Raw genomic sequence first — 22632 nt, 5'->3', positions numbered from 1 at the left:
CTGGTCCCCGCGCATCCACATACATTGGTTTATGCTGCTTCACTTGCGCTCACTGTCCTGCACTTTGCTTTTCCCACTTAACATCACTTGGAGCCCTTTATCAGTACACACAGCGCTTCCCCGTGATTTTTCACAGCTGTATAGTATTCCACTTGCTCCGAACAACTCAGTGTCTGTCTGCAGCTCACAGGGAGGACCAGAAACGTCCCATCACCAAGCACAATCCAGACAGCAGGGCAAGTGGCCCTGTACCAGCCGCTAAACCACCCTCGTCTCAGTTTTCCCATCTTTACAATGGGTCTCATACATGATCCTGAGGCTACACTGGGGACGCCCTTCTGAGGCCCCAGAGAAGCACCTGGCTGGTGGCAACGCAGACCCTGGTTGTTTAGGAACTATGGGGGCTGAAGCAAGAAACTACGGATTAAAATCTGGCCTTTATAACCCTCTTTGTACCCAAAAGAAATGAAAAATAAGCCAACAGGAAGAGACAATCCCTTTAAAAGCTGAATAGAAAAATCCTGCCCAACAAATTCTCTAATTCTAGAGCCAGAACTATTCCAGAGTCTGTTCTGAATAGCTGCCCCTGTGATGGGCCACACGGGGTCCCTGCAGAAGGCAGCAGGAAGACTGCAGGCAGGGAGGGCTCCTCCCGAGGCCTCCCCAAGGCCACCTGCAGTCCCTCCAAGCTGAGCCTCTGGTGAGTGCAGGGTGGGTCAGGGACAGCCTCCCCCACCGGGCAGGCAAGGGCTCCGAGGAAAGTTCCATGACGCACACTGCTGATTCGGAGGGCTGGGCAATCACCGGGGGACAAGCAGCTTTCAGGAACTCGGATGAATGCTCACTATTGACACACTGAATCCGCTGTGAGGACCAGGGCTCCCCGACCACATGAACCTGCGGCAAATCCCTTTCCCATTTTCTTTCTTACTTAATATCGGCACTTAATTTAAATCTGGATCTGCGCCTAGCATGGCCTATTTATAACCCACACTGTTCACTGTCCTCACCCTCTCAGGGGGCACAAACAAGCCAGGCTTCGCTTCTCTCTCAAGAATCTCTCTGTATGCACCTTAATTCACATCAGTAGTTTTCCCCGTGATTTCTAGAGTCATGGCCGAGTCTGAGCGAAAGGAAATATGAGCAGCATGGTCTTGTGGGCCTCAGGCAAGAAGAGTAATTTAATTTCAAAGAAGGAAGAGAGACGCTGCCTTCTGGGCTCTTTAATGGACTTAGAAAACAAACCAGCCATCCAGGAACAAGCCCCTCCCCCAGTAAGCCAGGGGACCTGCCAGGTGCCCTATCATGGTGGCCTTTCACCTTGCTGTTATCAAGGTGCTTGTCAAGATGACGCTTTAAAACAGGCAAGCTGCTTAGTCACTTCCCTGGAGATGCAAGAGCCCAGTGAGGACAGAATAAGTATGATTTTTCCATACTTTAAATATACCAGGCACGATGATTTTAAGAGCAAACTACATTATATCTAATACATTTTTATGTTCCTCTCCTAAAAAAGTGACATTCACTGTGCATAAAGCACTAAAAATAAAAGTACAGTTACACATTTCAGTTTCTCCTAAAATGTCTGTTGTTTTGCCACACACGCCCTCCCTCGTCTGCAAGGTTTCTAAAAATGGTCACCTCCATGGCTCGTTAATAGGCCTCTAACCAGGCGGACCCCGCTCCCTTCCCCAGGGAAAACGTGACTCCAGCAACCACAGTGAATGACATCACAGACTGCACACAGCCCTGACTTGACTTAGTAAAATAGGATGGTTTCAGCTATAAGGACAACTCACTCCCATGAGAAGGCACCTCAGTTTGGCCAGTGTTACCCCCAGGAACAAAGCTTTTGGCCCTGGACACCGCCCCTCCTGCACCATCACCCCCCCTCGGGTTTCCTGAGAAGCCACCCACTGTGTGTGAATGGGCTCTTGGTGTAGCTGGCGGTTTTGTTTCATAACCTGCAGTCAGACCTTAGGTGAGTCCAAATCCAGGTAACAAGGAAGGATGTTCACTCGTCCCCCTGTTCTGATGGAGACACTCTGGAAAAAGCTGTGTGAGCTGTAAAGTGACTCAGATGGAAACGGTTCCTTTTTATGGAAGGGATTCAAAGTGCTTCTAGGTATAGAAAACCTCTGTAAAGCTAAATGAGCTAGAATAAGAAATTTTATATTTCATTTTCAAACACCGCCATCTTATCAAGTGATAGCCGTGAGCTGTTTGAGAACACGAGGCTTCTGCACGTGGAGAATTCTCTTCTCCTAAGGGGGGGGGGGGGGGGAAGGCTACGACAAGGTCTGACCAAGATCCCACAGGTGTTCTTCTCCCTTTAGGCTAAGCCAACTGCGGGGGAAATGGAAAGCTGGATGTGGAAAGAGCTGCAAAGCGGGCCAGGCCAGCAGGCCCAGGGTGGTGGAGAAGCAGCGCCAGGGGCCGGAGCCCTCTCCCCATCCCCGTGGGGCCAGGCAGCGCAGCAGCGGCACTGAGGACAGCAGCTGGCCATCGCCTAGGCTCCATTCTGGTCTCCGCCAGGCACCCCACCTGCACGCTGGCGCCCCATGGACACCCGGGGACAGATGGAGACCTACCCCGGCAGAATGCACCATGCACTTGGGCGCCCCGGTGGTGCCCGACGAGAACAGGATGAAGAGCGGGTGGCTGAAGGGCAGCTGCTCGAACTCCAGCTGAGGTGCCTGCTCCCCTCTCCCGGTCGCAAGGAAGTCGTCCAGAAACACGCTGTGGGTGAAATGCATGGGACAAACCATGAACGTTTGGAATGCTGGATGGTCTGCGAGCCCTCCCGGACTCAGTCCCCTTCAGCCCCCCTGGATGAGAGCCTGGGCTCCCGAGGAAACCAGCCTGGAGTGGAAGCCTTACCCGGGGTTCAGGAGAAGACAACTAGCTCAAGGGAAACTAATTCAGTGAGTGATGGTTTCAGCTGAGGTCAAGTTGCCTTATTAGCACCGTGGACAGGGCCAGGGCTGTCCCCTCAGAGAATCTGTGAAGTGCTTTAATAGACACTGCGAGCCAGGCTCACGCGCACTTAACACGCTGCTGTTTGTAAGCAAACGCGGCTGCTGAAGGAGGTCGGACAGTGGTGCTGATGGCCTGAGCCCAAGCTCCTTCCCTGTTTGCTACCAACCATCTCATTAGCAGACCCTTGTTTCCAGTCCCCCAAAAGGAAGCCTTGGCCAAGTGGGTCTGAATCACTACACTTTCCCCACAAGGAGAAGGGAGGGAAGGAGGTGCGAGATTCGAGAACTTTTCTCATAGCATGAAGCTCACAGCAAGAAGGTGGGGCCAAGAACTGAAAACTACAGTTTCTACGACAGAGACAGCACTGGGCAAACATCACGTGTTATCACTAGTGCATCCCATCCCCAGGGTGCACAACAGCAAGACAACAGCTATTTCTCCAAGAACAAGTAAAATGAAGCCCAGCTATGGACTATCAGCTAAGAAATCTGCCCCGCCTTGTCCCCAAAGCTGACAGACAGAAAGCATCCATGTGTGTGGCCAAGAAGCACTGAAGGGGTCACAAACAGGACATTTTGTTTTCTGAGCAGAAACAGGGCAGCGGAAGCCGAAAAACCATCTTGGGAGAGGTGGGTTCTTGACTTTGAAACCAACAAAAAGATGGATCCCCAAACACTGGCCTGATTCCTCCATTGGTTTAAAAGGGGGAAGAAAAAAGGGGGCAAAAAAACCAAAAACACAGTTTTGACAAATAGAACTTGCTTTCTTTCAAAGAACGGGGAGACATCAGTTCAGCTGAGCCCGCAGCGATTTGCAAAGGATGCTCGGAAACACAGATGCATGTGTACTAAAGACCGTGCTATTGTGCAGGGAAGGCGGCCTCAAAGAGGGATGTGTCCGGGGGGAGCACGGAGGTTTAAAGGGCAGCAAAATAATTCATCTCCGAGCAGTGAACAAAGCCTCCTGCCCCAGAGTGCCAGGAAAACGATTCGCTGTGGCACTTTCCAGCCAATGGGAAAGGGCACCTCCCATTTGAATCCCACTTACACAGCGTGCCCAATCTAATGCGTACGTCCGCAGAGAAAAGGCTTTTCTTTCAAAGGTCTATAAGTCACAGAAAATACAGATTGTTTTTGTTGCTCCTCTAAAAATGAAAAGCCCCCAGGGTGGGTACCACCTCCAGGTCTCTGCACATGGGCACGCACGTGTTTTCAGTGTGTCTACGGCAGCCAGCAATCAAAAGGTGAATGGCAAGGGGTCTAATTCGCAGGGTTTACGAGAGGAGGTTTTGCACTGTATGAAGCTAAGTGAAGGGGCTAATAGGCTTCCCCTGGATGCTGGCATTTCACGTCAACTACTGATCAACACGTCAGAAGAACCAAAGCCAGGCACCCTGGGGCAGTGAGCCCGTCCGCTTTTCCTCCTGGCCTCGGGGCATTCCACACCCCTCCATGAAAGCAGGGAGCCAGTGAGTTCTCTCTGCCCTGCCTCCTGTGTTCCCATTCCTGGTTAACAGAACTAGCATTCATCCAAACACTCAAGCCCAAAATGGAGGAATTTCCTCGGTTTCTTCCTTCTTATCCACTACCAGCCCCCACCCCCACCCCAATCTCCTTGGCCAATCCATTTGATAAGTTCTTTGCCCTGGCTGTCCCTCTGCCTGAAATGCGTTTCCCTTCCTGAACCTCCTTTGGGTCTTGGTCAGAACTTGCTTCTTCAATGACTACACGAATTACAATGGAAAACCACCTCGTCCTTCCCCCATGGCAAGCCCAGCCCTTTAACCTTGCTCGAGTTTTCTCCAGAGCACTCGTGGTGGTTTCCAAATGTGTCCGTAAAGTCTTAGAGACTTGTCCCATCAAAAGGTGGCGCCTAGGTCTCTTCCTTTAATCTGGTGTGTAACTTCGGAGGCCGAGTCAGAAAAGACCATGCAGTTTCCTCCTCCTTTTCGTGGGACACTTGCCTTGGGAGCTCCAAGCTGCCACACAAGAAGTCCAGGCTCCCTCAGGCTGCCAGGCTGTGTGAGGACACCAGGCCACATACAAAGCCATGGGAGAAGCTCCCACCAACGGCATCCAGACATTGCCAGTCGACTGCCAGGAACAGACTCCCGTGAGTAAAGATGACTCATGTGAGTAAAGATGCCTCTGATGGCGGGCTACCCAGGTGCCCTGAGCTGCTGAGTGAGTCTTTCCAGCTGACGCCCCAGACATTAGACGTTACAGAGCAAAGAACACCCAAGCTCCTTTCTGATGTCCTGTCCCACAGAATCCATGAGCGTCACAGATGGTAAGGTTTGAGGTGCTTTGATAAATAGCTATTATAAATGAATAGCACTTTCACCACTTCACACAATACGTATGTTACTTAGTCAAGTTATTTCTTGATTTCTGTCCCTACTTGAAACTATAAGATTCATGAGGAATTTTTGTCAACCTTGTTCATTGTACCTAGAAGAACACTGGCACATGGTGGGTGCTCAGTAAATATTTGCTGAAGAAATGAGTCCATGAGTGAGTGAATTTTAAAAAGCAGGGAGCTGCTCTCGGCTGTGTGAACTGAGACCCTGGCTTTGTCACCTGGTCGTCATTGATCAAGACGGGCAGGGTTCCTACAGTCTAGGGGACAAGTCCAGGCTCCTGGGCCTGCCTGTATCCTGAGCTCGATGCTCCAAGGGACAGAGCTCGCTCCCACCTGCGGCTGTCACCTTCTCATGACGATATTACTGAGACCTAACTAACACACTCCGCCCAACATCGACTTACTTCTCCTCACAGCCAGCCTGAAGGAGAAGGTACTGTCATCATCCCCATTTCACAGATGGGGAAACCAAGGCACAGAGAAGTCAATCACTTGCACAGGGTCACAAAGCTGACATGTGAACCTGAGCAGTCTGGCTCTCAGGGGACAGTCACTTTGCTCGCAGTACCCTTCGACCTCTGGAATCCTAACACACACCTGTCCCCAAATCCTGCTCACTTATCAAGGTCACTTCAGGTGCCACCTCCCCCAGACCCCACAGATAAGCAACGACACACTTCTCCCAACTTCCAGGTACTTCCTGCCCCCCCTCGACGAGCAAAGCTGTGTCCCCTGAGCACGTGGTCGTGGCTCACCCTCACTGCAAGTGACTTGTCCGTCCCACTGGATGGCAGGCCCTTGAGGCCAGCACAGAGCCTTGATCCTCTCCGTGTCCCCAGAGCACCCTGCACAAGAGCACTCAGCCAACTGTTCGCCTAAATGAAAGGCCTCTGCAATCTCTTCCCCTCACCGCGTCTGTGCAGCCGCTTCCCCGGTGGCCTCCGGGGGCTGCTCATGAGGCTCCTGCCTGCAGCCCACACAGGAGGCTAAAGGGAAAAGTTTACCTGGGAAGGTAAACACGCCTGATCTCGGAACTGTCCCCCACAATTGCTTCAAGAAAAGGAAAGCGGTATAACTCCAAGAATTTGGGAACGAATTCAACTTTGAGCAAACCGTAATCCATTTCTTAATTTCTATTAAGAATTAAGATGCTCACAATTCTATTTGATACTCCAGGAAGGTAGTGTATCAACTTACAAATGTTAGAACAGCAAAGGAAGATACCGTGAGCAATGAGGACAGGAACAGGTTCTAAAAGAGAAATACATACGTGTGCATGTGTATATACGTGTATACACGTGTGTGTACATGTATGTGTACACATGTGTATCTGTATGCACACACATGTGTGCATGTGTATGCACATGCATGTATATATACCCATTGTGTGTGCATGCACGCACGTGTACAAGTACACAAGTGTGCATATACATATACACGCTAATCACCGTCAGAACCGTTGTGGCCAATCCCAGGACCTGGGCCTGGCCCCACCACTTCAAAGGGACAACAGACAGGAAAAGAGGATTCCTGGGACCTTCTCTGTCCTGCCACTCATTCACTATGTGGCCTCAGGTGCCCAGCTGCAAAATGCTGAGTGTAACTAAAAGCCCCTGCACCTGTGCCCCACGCGGGAGGGGTGAGAGTGTGCTGCCCGGGGGGCCGTGCAGGGGCTGCACACGGAGCCAGCGATCCGCCCGTGCATGGCTTACCTATTGGGGATCTTGGAAATGTCTATCTTCTCTCTAGCGGCGATGTAAGGAATCACCACCACTCTTTTCAAGTCCGGTAGCCCTGAAGGAGAGAGGAGGGAGAACACAAAGTTATGGGGCGCGAGATACTTAGTGGCTGGGTTTTTTAACAAAGCATGACGGTACAGGACAGCGTAGCTTCCAGAGCCCTTGTGGCCCTGCACACAGACCCCCAGCCCCGCTCCGACCGGAAGGGCCACACACCTTTCACCACCTGCTGGAGCTTGTCCAGGTGGCTGTGCTCTCTACCATTGTACACCACAGCCTCCACGGAGAAGAGGAGCTTCGGCTGGATTTGGGAAAACCGGTCCAGGACACCCTGAGGAGAGGGAGGAAAGCGTCGTCATCGGTCGGTCCTCCAAAAGGCAAACGCCCTCAGCAGCCGTGGGACCGCGACATTTCAGGCAAAGGACAAGCAGTATGATCAGGGTGCCAGCCCCATTCCGGGGTCCCCATCACCCAGTGGCCAATAAAGACACTCAAGCAAAACGTGACCATCACTTCAGGGGAAGTATCGACGTAAACAAATACCAAAGGACGTACAGAGACTGAAAGGACAAACTCCAATGTATAAAATGGAAAAGTTATAAGGTGTTCGCACTACAGAAAAGGTTCCGCACTCACAGGAGCCTTTTAACACGGCTGCTCTTGTGTACGTAACAGGAGACCCACCCTCCAAACAGGAAAACATTTCCATGTTTTGGTTCTCTTTTAATCTTCAACTGAAGAGGTACCTGAATCTTCTGAATGGTACTTTTTGCCAACCAAATGCTTGAGCGATGATGTGCACACGAGGAAACAAGCCCCACTTTAAAACGCAGGCTCCCCACACCCAGGTGTCTGTGGACACCATGCGTGGAATCTGCCGTCCGGCCAAGCAACACCTTTCTCCTGTGCAGGTGTTGAATTTGTTTCTGTAAATGATGTGAATCGACAAGTATAGCCTTGTGACACACTCAATACAACCTGACTGTCATCCCAAGGGTGACAGGTTAAAGCATCTCAGACAGGCCTTCCCTCCCTTTCATCCCAGGCTTCCCCAAGTCCAGACAATGGTGGAGCCCTTTACATCCACAAGACAGCAGCTGGAAAGACATCGCCCAGAATGGCTCTCCTGTTCCCTTACCCAGCAGTCCAGTGCGAGTGGTTCCAGGTCAATGCCGGGCTGCAGCGCCGGGCCGTGAGGCCAGAACCTCCGTGAGGACTCAATGGGGCAGGGCTCCCCCTTGTTACAGCCACCCGTGGCTGGACGGGTCATTAAGCTCATTAGGGTAACTCACTGCTCTGGAGTGGGCCAGGCATTAGAGGGGAGAGCACAACATGTGTCTATGTCACTGACTCTGACGGGGAGGCCAGGGGCCCCCAGGGGTCCCAGCAGTGACAGCATCACCTGGGGCCCAGACCCCCTGAATCGGGAACTCTGGGGCTGCCAGGCAACCTGTGCTTTCACAGCCCTCTGGGTGACCCTGATGCACGTTAAAATCTGAGACTCTCTGGGCTAAAGGTTCAAGGATTGAGACTCTTTCACTGCTGCACAATTTTCAACACCAGAAGCTGAATTAACAGAAAAGAGTTTGGGATAAAAAAAAGCATTTGTTTATTCCATCTGCTATGCCAGGTACCATGCCAGGGAACCAAACAGACAGGGTTCCTTCTCTCTGGAACATATAATCTATCAGAAAAAATAGGAAAACAATTATAAATGTTACTGTTTTCAATTCCCAATTGTTTTAGTGAACTACACTCATGATTTAGGAAAAGAAAAGAAGGGAAGAATTAAAGCCATAAGGAAAAATTAATGATGGAATTGACCAATAAGTGCAAAATCTTTTTTCCAAAAAGACCAATAAAATAAACCTCCTGGCAAGTCTGATCAAGAAAAACGACAACACTTCTAGCTAACACTTACATACAATTCATTTATTATGTATCAGATGGTATCCTAAGCACTTGACTAATATCTACTCATTTAATGTTCAGAGCAACCTGTGACATACATGGATATTATAACAGAGGACAATACCATTACTATCCCCATATTACAGATGAATAAACTGAGGCATGCAATCCCACAAAATTAGAAATCACACTCTCCTACAGAAATAAAGATTAATGAATGAGAAAACACTATTTTAATGTCATTAATAAATTTCAAAATCCAGATGGGGTGGATAAATTCCCAAGAAAAATATAAAGTATCAAACTTGATTCAAGAAGTGGTAGAATACCTGAAGAGACATTACCATGGCAGAAAAAGTGGTCAAAGGTCTGTCTCTTCCACAGACACCAGGGTGAGGCAGAATGGCAGGCTGGTGGCATGGGACAGGAAAGCAGAGGGCAGCTAAAGAGAATCAGGAGGAGGAAGAAAGAAGCTGGAAAGCTCCAGGGCAGCGACTCTCCTCAGCGAGCCTCAAGAGGAGTAGGTTTTGCAGCCAGGTGGGAGGGGAGACGCCTTCAGAGCAGAGGGTACCACAAGCAAAGCCCAGGGCAGGTGGGGTAGGTGGGGCTGGTTGGGGGGGAAAGGCCCGCATGAAACCCTGAGGTCAGGGAGGAGTGGCAGGGAGCCAGATACAGAGCCCTGAAAGACGGCAGAGACGTCTCGTGAAATCCAGCATCTCTCCCAACTGACTGTCCTATACTCAGTTGGTAACAAACTCGGGCAAGGGCTCAGAGGTCTCAGGGGTGACCCTTGGTCACAGTGACAGCAAACAGGACCTGAGGTCTGGGCCCTGGCATCGTGGGGAGACTCAGATGCGTGCCAGGACGCGCTGGACATTGTCCTGGCTGGTCAAGCGTGGGTCACCAATGATCCCTGAGCACCGGAACTACTGGACCAGAAACTGGTTCTGGTCCGGGAGGGAGCTGCTCAGGCGAGAGCTGCTTTCCTATTGCAATGAAACAAACACACCTGTGATCACACATCTGCCCTGAATACGGTGCCTAGCAACCAGTCAAGCCCTGAAACCAACAGTGCTGAGTCACATGGACCGCCACCCAGAGCAAGAACAGCTGCCCCGTCTACACACACGTGCACACACACCCCCACACCCAGTGATCTGAAAATGCTTCATGAGGCTGCGGGCCTGGCTCTTAGATGTGCGGAGAGCAGAGGCTGGGCTCCCCCACGGCTCTGAGAAAGCCACCAACTCAAAGGAAACGGGCAAACAAAGAAAAAAGCAAAACATTGAAAAATGCAGGACCTGGAGGTCTCGATGAGGCTGGAAGGTTGCAGACCCAGAAAACAGAGCACCCCTCCTGCCTGGAGATGACTCCCCCACCCCACCCCCCACCCCAGCCCAAAGCACTGGGTGTCCGACTAAGGCGGGGGACAACTGGCAAAGATGGAGGAGGGCACCCAGTGAGGAGACAGGCAGGGGCAGGGCAGACGCAGAGCAAAGGGGCGATTCCCGGCATCATCAGGGCAAGAGCAGTGTGTCCCCCCTGCCCCCCACTGGAACAGCCCACCACAGACTGGTACATGCTTGGCAACGCACAGGACCCTTCTTACCAGCCAACGGGGAGAGGAAAGGTCACCATGACATTTGTGGATGGGTGAATCCACTGTATGGAGACCCCTCCCCGTACTCGGGAACTGCCACAGCACCAGGACTTCCTTCAGGAGCACTAACGACGTGACATCATTGTAAAGAAGCCAAAAAGTTAAAACCAGGATTTGCAGGAGAGGGGCAATTTCCTCTTTAAATAGGGATTTTCAGTGATTTGAAACGGGAAACATGACTCCAAGTGGAAAAGTCATTGTGTCCCATTGCCAATCTCAGAAAAGTGGCCTTTCCTGAAAAGGGGCACCATTTGAGGTTTACAATGGTGACGTCAGAAATGAAGAATGGGACACGTTTTCCCAGTAGATTCTGTGAGCCTGAGAACTGCCCTCAGCCCATGGCTTCCCTGTCTTCAGTCCCAGGCCCCACCTCGTCACCAGGAATGCTGCCCTGAGGGTTAACCAAGGGCGGAGCAGAATCTGATGGCTGACATCTGAGGCGCCAGTGTCATCCATTTGTCCCAGGTGCCTACTCAGCACACAGATGCCCATGTGAACAAGTGCCACGGCTCAGTACCGCGCCCAGGACTCCCCGGGCCCGGAAGGCTCAGCCTTGGAGCCGAAAGGCGGGTGCGGGCAGCCAGGAGGGCTGTGAGGTCAGCAGGCACTGACGTGGTAACTGCCAGCCCCTGGATGCTCACTCGGAGGTGAGTGACGCGATGGCTTGCACACACGCCTGCTGGCTCCAGCAGGACGGAGAGGGGACTGTACACCATCACGCCAGCAAAATGAGGACCGATTCCCAGAACTCAGGGCAGAGTAACAGTCTTAGCAGGAAGGCGTTTGGCGCTGTCATTTTCTGAATAAACGAGGGCTCTCCCCTGAGACTCATGCCACCCGACTCCAAGATTCCTGGGACAGAACTGCGAACGACGGCAGGGACAGCAGAGCCATGTCGCCATCTAGTGTTTCCTTTACCCAAAGTAGCTTCAACAGCGGCCGTGATTCCAGCAAACTGTGAAGCAGGAAGGAATGAGACACTCGTGCTACAGGGCCGTCCCCTGCCTGTGTCCTCCCACCGCAGAACCTGGCGGCCAGAGGCAGCCGGAATGGCATCTAGTGTGACACTTTGCACAGGAGAATGAGCTATGAGAACAGGCCACAGGTCAGCAGCCGCGGCCGCACCGACTGAGTTGGAGGCTGCCAGAGGCCCGCCTGCCCCTCATGCTCCCCGCCCTACATCCCGTGGCTCAGACACCCCTCTAGCCCAATCCCCAAGCTCTGCTCTCAGCCAAGCCTTCGGGTGGGGGCATCACTGCAGCCCCTAGAGGTCACAATCACGCCCCATGCCACACACAGCTTGCCCAACACCCTCACAACTGGCTTACAAAAAGTTAAAAGTTCCAATTAGCTCAGAAAACACCCATCTCCCAACTTGAGCAGCACACATCACTGACCTCGAGGGGTAGGTCGCCCTGTCCCCAACCCCACACAAGCGTCACTCTGCGGTCCTCACAAGTTCCCCTATGCGTGTGCTCAGGACACGGAGCCAGGAAGCGGCAGAGAGGGATTCGAACCCAGGCAGAACCTGAGAACCTGCCTGCCTGCGTGCCCTGTGCCAGCAGGCCACACTGCCTTCGCACCCCTAGGGCCCTTCTCTGCAATTCGTGCCACACAGCCGGAGACCTGCTGAGGGATCCACCAGCAACAGCAGCCAAGCGCTCAGTCCCAACCTTCCAGACCCTCCCATGAGGTCACCACAGGCCCCAAGCAGCTCACACAGCCTCACTGAGGGCCCTGGGGACTTGAGAGGACACACACACACACAGAGACTTCCAGTCTCAGGTCAGTCCTCACTGACCACGGGTGGTGCTGGGTGGAGGCGATCTGGGAGAGGCCCTGGAAAGTTCCAGGAGGCATGACCATAGTCCAGCTGGCAGCCACCAAGTGGTGCTCTCTGGGGTAGTCATGCTGCCCCTGACCTCAGCGAGGCTGGCCCCTCTCTCCCACCAGGGGACTTTGCTGGCTACGGAGCCTTGGGCACGTGGGATACCCAGGAGCCACAAGGACAGACCCGTTAGAGGGCACGGCAGGTATCCACGTCCCTGACTGACTGTTCGTCCTGGCACCAGGCTGCTTCTGCTCTCGGGCAGCTGTAGCGCTGCTCAGTGGCTGGGGATTTGTCCTGCTGCGTCGTTTGCCCCACAGAGGGGCCCCAGGGCCGGGCAGCGACAGTGGGTTCGGTGCACACTTCCTGCCCCTGCCCCAGGCAGCTGGCTGAAGCTACCCTGGGTCCATGGTCCCCTGGGGGTTACGGAGATAAAGAAGCCCGCGCCCTGCCCTCCCGCACAGAGCGCAAAGCCCAGATCCCAAGTACAAGGTAAGAGATGACCATGACGGACACAAAGCATCGAGGGAACTTCTGGAAGCAAATGGGGGAAACTCCCCGCACAGGATAACCATGTAGACAACTTCATGTGGTCACGCACACCCAGGGCACTCCCAGGGCCCAGAAACACCCCCTCCGGTGGGGACCCCAACTCACGTTCATCCCAAAGTCTGGGGATGTGGAGCTCCAGATGGCACCGATGCTCGCTGCAGCCAGCATGGCCTCCACGGCATGCAGCCCATTGGGTAAATAACCTGCACAGGGGACACAGACAGAAAGCTTGGGGTTCAGGGTGTGTTGGATGTAGTAGACCTCCAAAAGGTCCCTCCGGGAGCCAGGCAGGAGTGGGGAGAGGGGCTGGCTCTGAACTGCCCAAGGGACACGCCAGCCCCACCCCCCACCAGCTGCCCTGACAGCTCTCGTTTGGCTGACCTACCGCCAGCCTGTCCACTTCCTACTGTCACCCTCTAACCCGCTCTCCATGCACTGATCAGAGCGACCCCCCGCAGCCCTACATGAGCCGGCCCCGGCCTCTTCCCCCTCCACTCCTCCCACTCTGGGCTCGGCCACAACAGCCTTCTTTCATTTCTTTAGTGGTTGTTTGCTCCCCCTGCCTCAGGGCCTTTGCACAAGCTGTCTGTTCTGCCTGAACACTCCTCCACACACACCAGCCTTCCCTACTCGGGTGCTCACCCTGCAGCTCTTCACTGAAACTGCCAGAGAAGCCGTCTCCAAGGCCACCCCCTGAACTCAAGTCCCCTGGGTTGTCACCCAGAAAGCACGCTGTGTAATATTTCTCCCACCAAGTGAGCTCTCTTTCGCATGATAAGCCCCTACGTACAACGGTAGCTGGCGCTTCGTGGCTGCTTCTCAGGGCAGGGAGGGCAGGGACTTCGTCTGTCTTGTTCTTTCCTCTGCCCCACATATCAAAGCCTTCAGATATTGAACTGCTGGCTGGCTGGCAGATGAATGGATGGATAGGTGGACGGTTGGACAGATGGACAGACGGGTGGACAGACTGATGGATAGTTGGAGGGATGAAGGGATGGGTGGGTGGAGGGATGGAGAGATGGATGGGTAGAGGGATGGAGGGATGGATAGAGGGAGGGATGGAGGGGTTGGTGGATGGAGGAAGGGAGGATGGGAAGGAGGGGAAGGACAGGGGAAATGCAGAATGTGAGCAGACAGTCAAGAGACACACACGCCTATAAGGGGCAGAGGAAGGGCTCAGGGCCTCCATCTCATCAGAGGCTGGTTTTATGACAATAGAGGCAGAGAAGCTTTCTGGCCAGAGACTATGATCAATTAAGCAGATGGTCCTAAACGTTCCAGAGGAAAGGATTTGTGCACAAGGTGTCAGGGAGTGGAAGGGCCAGGGCCAAATGTCTTACCCGTGCAGGGCTCCCCAGGTGGCCACCAAGCCGTGGCTTCTGGCACCCAGGACCCGGGACACTCTCCCTTGCCCCTCCTCCCCCTGCTCTGCACTGCACTTGACCACAGCAGTTGGCACTTCCTTGTTTTGGGTTCAGCACCGGCCCGGCCCTGCCCAGCCACAGCGTCCCACGGGGCAGGGTTCACGCATCACTCTCTCGGTCCCCAGGCCTCCACCCAGCATCTGGCACATGGCAGGCCCCGATGTTTGCTGCAGAGATGAGTACAAACTGAAGCTTCGCCGTGGTGCCGCTGCCCCAGGGCGGGTGGACTCACTGCCCAGAGCGGCTATGTGACCCAGTAGACTTGGTGGAGACTGACCAACGGCCGGATGACCACTTATCAGACACGAGAAACTGAGGCAGGAGCAGCTCTCACTCCGTCTCTGAAGCCCTTTCAGCATCTCCCCATGGACTCCTCCAGAATCATTCCGCAGGGCTCTCTTCAGAGAAACATACAATCTGGTCCCACTAACTATGGGAGACTGGTGTCCAAGCTGAGACGCTCAAAGAGGGCAGGCTGCCAGGTACCAGCCTGATTTTGAAGAGTCCAGGACACCATGGCCAAGAGGGGGCTTGGCCGTTTTCCCCAACACGCCCTGTTCTCTGCTTCTCCTTCTCCCAGAAATGTGTTCTTCAAAAGGAGATTTTTAAAAATAAAAATGGGAGGGAATGAAAAAATTGGAGAACATTTCAAATTCCTTTTCTAGACCTGACAAGGGAACAGATTAAACCTAACCAAGAGGAACCCAAGATACTGAGGTTCCAACCACAAAAGTATCTGCTCTGATCATCGGCCCGGCTCTCATTCATTCATTCATTCATTCATTCATTCATTCATTCACCAAACCTTTATTATACACCTATTATATGCCAGTCACTCTATAGGCTGAGACATGGCAGTGAACAGAAGACAAGGCCCTGTCCCCTAGTATTGGAGGATGGACACACACACAGACAAACACAGAATCCTGTGATGCTAGGTGGGTGGTAAGGACAACAAAGAAAAATACAGCAGCATTTAAGGAGAGAGTGGTGATGGGTTTTTCCAGGGATGGCCACTGAGGAGGAAACGTTGAAGCAGAGACCTCAATGAACTCGGGTGAACCCACTGCTACACAGGAGAACATTCCATGGAGGGTGGAGACTGGGGCACCCTGGTGTGTCCCCTACTATCGATTCCTTTCTAATCAACTAACATATGGCGAGCGGTAACTCCAAGGCCAGTTCTGTCACCTGAAATGGGCTGACACTGGGTCCAGCCCATTTACTCGCTCTCGTGCGATAAGGCCACCCTCTTTGCAAACACACGCTGAAGCACCCCTGGGAAAGGCACACCCACACCAAACACTGAGGTCCCAAGGCCAAAGCTCCGCCCAGCCACCCCTGCTGCGGCCACACTGGTTCCTGTGGCCCTGGTCCCATTACATGGGGGCAGGAGGAGGGCAGGCTGGTGCCCTGATCACCAGGGCCGCACACCATCTCACGTGTGCCTGCTCACCCACGTAGAAACCAGCCCATGTCCAAATGAACTCAAGTTCCTTGGGGCAGAGAACACGTCCATACATAAGCCTTTATACTTTTTATAGAAGTCAAAGTGAAAAGAAAATACGGAAAACATCTGAGCTGCTCTTGGTAGGAAATCACGACTCACAAGGGATGCCTGAAGAAGCAAAGGGCGGGGGGCGGGGGGGGGGGCGGGGGTGCTCAGGGCAGGAGAAGGCGCGGGCCTCAGTTTACCAGCTGACCTGAACGGCTCTTTCCAGGACCAGCGTTCCGGGATGGCCCCACCCCACACATTCCACATGCACTCAGCCCCGTGGCCCCAGCTGGCCCTGCAGAGGACCTGCCCTCACTAGCCTCCACCTTTGCCCAGGCCGGTTCTGCAGCCAGGACTACCCTTGCCTCCCCTCCCACACGAGAGCTAAAGTCTATCATCCGGTTTCAGGCACAGCCAATATTCAGGGGAATTGTTTCAGGCCCTGGGACACGCAGGGAACAGAGGATTCCTGCTCTCACAGAGGTGAGCTGCAGTGGGCAGAAAGAGGCACAACGAAACGATGAGAATAAGACTACGTCAGGCGATGATAAAAGTTACGGAGGGAGCTCGGGGAAGGACGGGCGGTAGGGAAGGCAGCTCTCAGGGAGGCAGTGGCTCGAGGGCCAAGCAGAGGGCTCTGAGCAGGACACAGACCCTCCAGAAGCATTTGGCTCAGTCTGTTGACCTCTTGCTTCCAAGTATATCCTCTCTTTGGCTCAAGTCCATCTTTATAAAAATTCTCTACAGATGTGACGTTACATCGACAGGACATGGAGGGTGGGTGTGGCAGGAGGCAGGAAAGATGAGCAAGGGTGCCCGTGTAGGGCCTGCCGACCTGGTTTCAGGTCCTCCTCTCCACCCGGAGGGCCGTGCGAGCAGGGGACAGACACCATCATATGCCACTGCGGTCGGTGGCATGACTAAAATCATGGGGCCAGAGAACAGAAATGCCCTCCTCTTTGGTTTAAGAGCGAAACCAGATTGCTGATCTGGGAATGACCCATTTAACTCGGACCTCAGCAGCACAGCACTGAGAACCTCAGCCCCACCTGGATAGGAAACTGTCACCGAATGCTGTCGTCCCTGTCACTGGCCCCCGTGCACTCTGAGAGCCAGTGCAATGCCAGGACCCTTAACTTCTGTGCCCATAAAACGCTCTCAACAACCAGCCAGTTCAGCCTATCTCTGCCGCACCGATTAGATTTAAGATGAAGAAAGTCAAGGTCAGGGAGGAGAGACTCCTGGTCCAAACCCACACACCTGGCCCAAGGCGATGCCAGGCACTGAAACAGGTATGACTCCGGGGAGCCTGGTGCCCTCAGATGCTGCTACACGAGCCACACCAATGATCTTCCTCTCTTGGTTATTTTTTGCTGTGCAAAAAATAGTTAAAATCCTATAAGGCCGTATGTGATGATGAGACTCCACCTTATTCAGAGGTTGTCCCAACCTTCTAAGCCATTTCCTCTGCCTCGGTCTCCTCCCTTCCCAACCACGACAAGCTCCCAAAACACTTACCGACGACCCGGTCTCCTTTTTTCACACCCATTTTCCTCATTGCTGCTGCAAACAAAGCCACTTGTTGCCGCAGCTCTTCAAAAGTCACCTTCTCAATTTCCTCTTTGCCTTCCCCTGGAAAAGAGAAAGGACAGGTCGTATGGAGACCACCCTAAAAAGAACGGCTCTGGGTCAGATGCAACGCAGACGCGCACTTGTCAAGAATACCTGCCCAGGGAAACGTTACACAGGTGCGGGAGACAAACAAGATGCAGGCTTACTCAACTTGACCAAAAAGAAAGTCTGCGTAACAATTAGCCAGCGAAATGCACTCACAGAATTTGCCACTTAAAATTTTTTTTATTGTTGGGAGTGCTTTTCTTAGGTGAAGAATCCTTTGGTCTTGGTTGTGGGCTTTTTTTAACTTTTCACTTTGAATATAATTACAGATTTCTAGGGGCGGCCTGTTAACTCAGTTGGTTAGAGCGTGGTGCTCATAACACCCAGGTCGCTGGTTCAATTCCCACATGGCCAGTGAGCTGCGCCCTCCACAACTAGACTGAAAACGACTTGACTTAGAGCTGATGGTTCCTGGAAAAACACACTATCCCCCAATATTCCTCAATAAATGTTAAAAAATAAACATATAGATAGATATAGATAGATTTCCATAAAGTTCAAAGATAATACAAAAGATACTATAGATAGCTCCCTGTACCCTCAACCCCGAACTCTAGTACAATGTCAAAGCCAGGAAACTGACATTGATACAATGTGTTCATTACCATTGTATAACATTTCCTATAACCACCACCACCACAGCCAAGACCCAGAACATTCCCATCACCACCAAGACCCCCCGCCCACTACCCTTTGTGTTCACTCCCCACCCCCATTAATCCAAACCCTGGCACCACTTCTCTCTTCTCCACCTCTAAAATCTCATTTCTAGAATGTCATTTAATGCAATCACAGGAGGGGGCCTTTTGAGATTGGCTTTTTCCACTCAATGCAATGCCCTTCAGAGTCACTCAAGCTGTTGTGCTTCGGTAACTCATTCCTTTCTATTGCTGAATAATATTCCAGCTTTGTTGTTTTTTCAGATTATAAAGGTAATGAAAGCTCACTGCAGAAAACTTCGAAATTGCAAAATATGTCTGAGTGAGAAAAATAAAATAATCAATCTCACTAACTGTCAAAGAAATGTACATTAGTAAAGTGGTGAGATATGAATTGTCACCTAACAGACTGGCGAGAATGGGAAAGACGGCGTGGCAGCCTCCACAGCGGCCCCCCGGGACCCTGCCCCTGGTGTGCACGCTCTCGTGGTTCCTCTGACACTGAAGGGGCCCTGGACAGCCAGCAGGATATCATGGAAATGACAGTGACTTCTGAGTCTTGGTCATAAAAGACACTGCGGCTTCCACTTGCCTCCCACAGGGGGAACCAGCGGCCACATTGTGAGGACAGGCAAGCAGCCCATGGAGAGGCCCATGTGGGGAGAAACTGAGGCCCAAACAGCCGAGGGAATGGGCTGCTTGGATGTGGATCTGCCAGCCCCGGTCCAGCCTTCAGACGACTGCAGCCCCTGCCAACACCCTCACTGCAGCTTCAGGAGGCAGCTCACCACGCCAGAACCACCCAGCTAAGCCACTGCTGAATGTGTAACCCACATAAACGGTGAGATAATAAGTGTACACTGTTTTAAGCCATGGTTTTGGGGGTAATTTGTTACAGGGCAATCGAAAACTAATACAATAAAGATTTAATGTTGCAAAGGCGTAGGAAAATTATTTGAGTGTACTTTCTACAGAAAAGGTGGCTAATCCTTTGCCCATTATCTTTGATGCAAGTATTTTATTGCTGATGGCTAACTGCTTTTCAGTTCTACAACATGAAGTATCTCTTTTCCAAAGCGAATAAACATGCTGATTTCCCTTTGGTATAAATGTGGCTTTTCCTCCTTGCTTAAAGTTATACACGCCTGCCCATTCTTTCCTCACCTCACCGGGTCATCACCTCTCCCACAGTTCCACCCCAGCTAATTGTCTGTCCTTTGAAAATACTCTGTAACCTAAAATCCACTGTTCAAAGACAAAATGTGCTGTGCAGGCAGCTGTTCCAATAACATAAACACTGACGGGCTAATGTACGCTCCTTTCGCTCCACTCGCTGGAGCGTGAAGACAGCACACACACAGTCCTCTTAGCGGGCACCCCCCCATCTCACCCGGAATTACACGTGGGGAGGATGCGCTCCGCTGAGGAGGCCTGGCTGCACAGAGTGAAACTCCGTGAGCACCTGCACGCAGCTGGAAGAGTAAGGAACAAGTCAGAAACACACGCAGAAAGTGAAACCCAATGATTTTTCAAGTCCCCAAGCCAATAATCAGCCAACTTAGGACCCTGCTTAGGAAAGATATCCATTTGTAAACGAAATTTGCTACCTGGCTTGAGGGCACTTATGCCCACCGCAAATGTGAGGAGGGGAGCTCCTTAAAAGAAGGGGCTCGAATATTTAAAAGGGAGGGGACAGCAGGGTGGGGAGGAGAGAGGGCACAGAGAGAAAAGTGTGAGACAGACACAGTCCACCCACAATCATAACCATCCTGCCTTAACCCACACTTAAGAGAGCGCTAGGTGTAAGAGCAAAGGGGCTGGGTTCCGCCTGTTATGTCTGTGTGACACAGAGAACAGCCAGTTCAGTCCCAACCCAGCCACCCGGAAGGCCGACTAGCAATCAGGTATATTGCTGTTTTTTGTTAATTTTGTTTCTGTTTTGTTTCTTAAAGAAGATTCACGTTGGACCTTTCCCATTTTACAGGAGAAACCAGCACTTCAAGCAGAGCCTGAGACATTGGGTAATAGTGCACAGGCATTTAAAGAGATCAGGGAAAAAGGATAAGAGAGACACCGGGCATTCTGGTTCTTCGGGATGACAGACAGCGAGAGCGAGGTTTGCGAAAGCATCGCAGTGTCTGGGACAGCACAGACCTTTAAGAGTGTCTTATGGACAAAATATGGTCTCTCCATACAGTGGAATGTTCCTCAGACATAAAAAGGAATGCTATGATGTGGATGAAACTTGAAAACACCACGCTAAGAGAAAGAAGCCAGACACAAAAGGCCACGTGTTGTATGATCCCATTTATGTGAAATGTCCAGAACGGGCAAACCTATAGAGACAAAAAGCAGATAGGGGCTGGGGGGAGGGAGGAGTGGGGAGTGACTGCTGATGGGAAGGGGGTTTCCTTTGGGGGTGATGGGAACGCTCTGGGACTAGATACGGGTGGTTGCACAGCCTTGTAAGCATAGGTACTAAAGTCCACTGAATGATACACTGAAAAGGGGTGAATTTTGCGTTATGTGAACTGGATCACAATTGAATAAAGAGCCTCCTCCTCCTTCTGTTCTCCACCTCCGTAGACTGAACCCGCCAAGCACTTCCTGCAGGTCTCCTAGACTGTCCCCAGAAATTTAAACATGAGCCATCCCGGCCCCAGGTCAGAGGAGCGATCCTGGGGGACCCAGAGATGGAGTGCCGAGCAAACTCCTAGGTTAGGCTGTCTCCTTTCCCAGTACACACTCTCTGCCATTCTCTTCCCCGCAGCCAGGGTCAGTCAGACCCCAAGGCTCCCTTGCTCGTGATCCTCTGAGGACGGCCCACTGCCCTCACACAGCTCCAAACACCTGCCTGTGCCTTCGAGGCCCCCGCCAGCCTGCTGACCTCATTGCCTGTCCCCACAGCCACATGCCTCTCTGGCTATTGCCCACGCCCCAGGGCTTGCTCTGGCTCAGGGCCTTGCCTGCTCCCCATGCCAGCAATGCACCCCCCCACCTCACATGACACCCTCACCTTATTTAAGTTCTGCTCAAATCTCGCCTCTTCCAAACAGGCAGCCCTGGCAGCTGCCTCGGAAAGAGCGCCACTCCCCACGCAGTCACCTCTTTCCCATCATGGTGCTTTGTTTGCTCTTCGCAGCACTCAGAGCCGTCTGGGTTTTCTTATTTATTGTTTCCCCCACTAGAACGTCAGCCCCATGAGAGCCGGGACCATGTCTGCCCTGCTCTACTCACACGGAGGAGGCGTTTGATACAAAGCTGAGGAACAAGTGGATGGGTGGATGGGTGGATGGATGGGTGGATGGGTGGATGGATGGATGAAGAAAATGCCTCCTTAAAGAGCAAGGAGGAGGGCCAGTGAGCTGCGCCCTCTATAGATAAGATTATGAACAACAGCTTTCCCTGGAGCTGGGCTGCTGTGAGCAGCCGGAGGTTGGCGTGGGCTGCCGTGGGCTACCGTGTGCCGCCATGAGCGGCTGGTGGCCAGCGTGAGTAGCCAGCAGCCAGCATGAGCTGTGTGCTGCCGTGGGCTGCTGTGAGTGGCCAACCGACAACCGGCGACCAACTGCCTCAGCGGGGGGGAGCACAAGGCTCATAAAACCAGCGTGGGCCAGGGAGCTGTGTCCTACACAACTAGACTGAGAGACAACGGCTTCAACCGGAGTCAGGGGGCGGGGGAGGGGAGGCAAAAGAAAGGGGGGAAAAAGAGCAAAGGGAGATGCAGTCCGGTATTATATAATGTCCCAAGGCTACTTACACACTCAGCCTCAATCCTATGAGGGCTGAGAACAAAGGAAGGGAGCAAAATAATACTGAGCAGCCATTGTATTACACATAGACAAGGCCTGTGGAATGCGCATGAGAACCAACTGTGGGCTTTAAAAATATACACAAGCCTGGGTCCCATCCCTGGAAAGTGTGCTCTAGGAAGTCACAGTGGGGACTGGACAGCCATGATTTTAAAAGCTGCACAAGGATTTCAGATGTAAAACCTCAGCTGAGAACTGCATATACCCTCTGTGCCAAAGACAGCTGTAAGATCGATGTGCATGGCTATATGCAATGAATGCATATATACAGCAACTGCAGTATGTAGTATATATCAGCCACTTCTGGCTATGTGTCCAAAAGAATTCAAAGTAGGATTGCAAAGAGATATTAGCAAACCCATGTTCATAGCAGCGTTATTCACAGTAGCCAAGAGGTAGCAGCAACCCAAGTGTCCATCAACAGATAAATAGGTAAAGAAAATGTGACATATACATATAATGGAATAGTACACTGCCTTGAACAAGAAGGAAATTCTGACACAGGCTACAACATGGGTGAACCATAAGGACTTCA

General features: G+C 52.3%; 1 protein-coding gene across 3 annotated transcripts in view; it reads right to left on the bottom strand.

Moving 5' to 3' along the window:
* Window positions 1-22632, bottom strand: part of AACS (acetoacetyl-CoA synthetase) — a 48372-nt gene that overhangs the window by 16083 nt on the left and 9657 nt on the right. For all 3 annotated transcript variants that reach the window (XM_019748798.3, XM_088801087.1, XM_088801086.1), the window contains 5 exons: window positions 17468-17581; window positions 13136-13233; window positions 7296-7410; window positions 7053-7134; window positions 2592-2739 (listed from right to left, as the gene is read on the bottom strand). In XM_019748798.3, the coding sequence (XP_019604357.2) occupies window positions 2592-2739; window positions 7053-7134; window positions 7296-7410; window positions 13136-13233; window positions 17468-17581 (557 nt within the window). The remainder of the gene's footprint in view (window positions 1-2591; window positions 2740-7052; window positions 7135-7295; window positions 7411-13135; window positions 13234-17467; window positions 17582-22632) is intronic.

The sequence above is a fragment of the Rhinolophus sinicus genome, chromosome 9, assembly GCF_057876585.1.
Source record: "Rhinolophus sinicus isolate RSI-liver-muscle chromosome 9, RSI-T2T, whole genome shotgun sequence".
NCBI lineage: Eukaryota > Metazoa > Chordata > Mammalia > Chiroptera > Rhinolophidae > Rhinolophus > Rhinolophus sinicus.
Note: the sequence above shows the minus strand (reverse complement) of the source record. Positions and strands in the feature narration are given on the sequence as shown.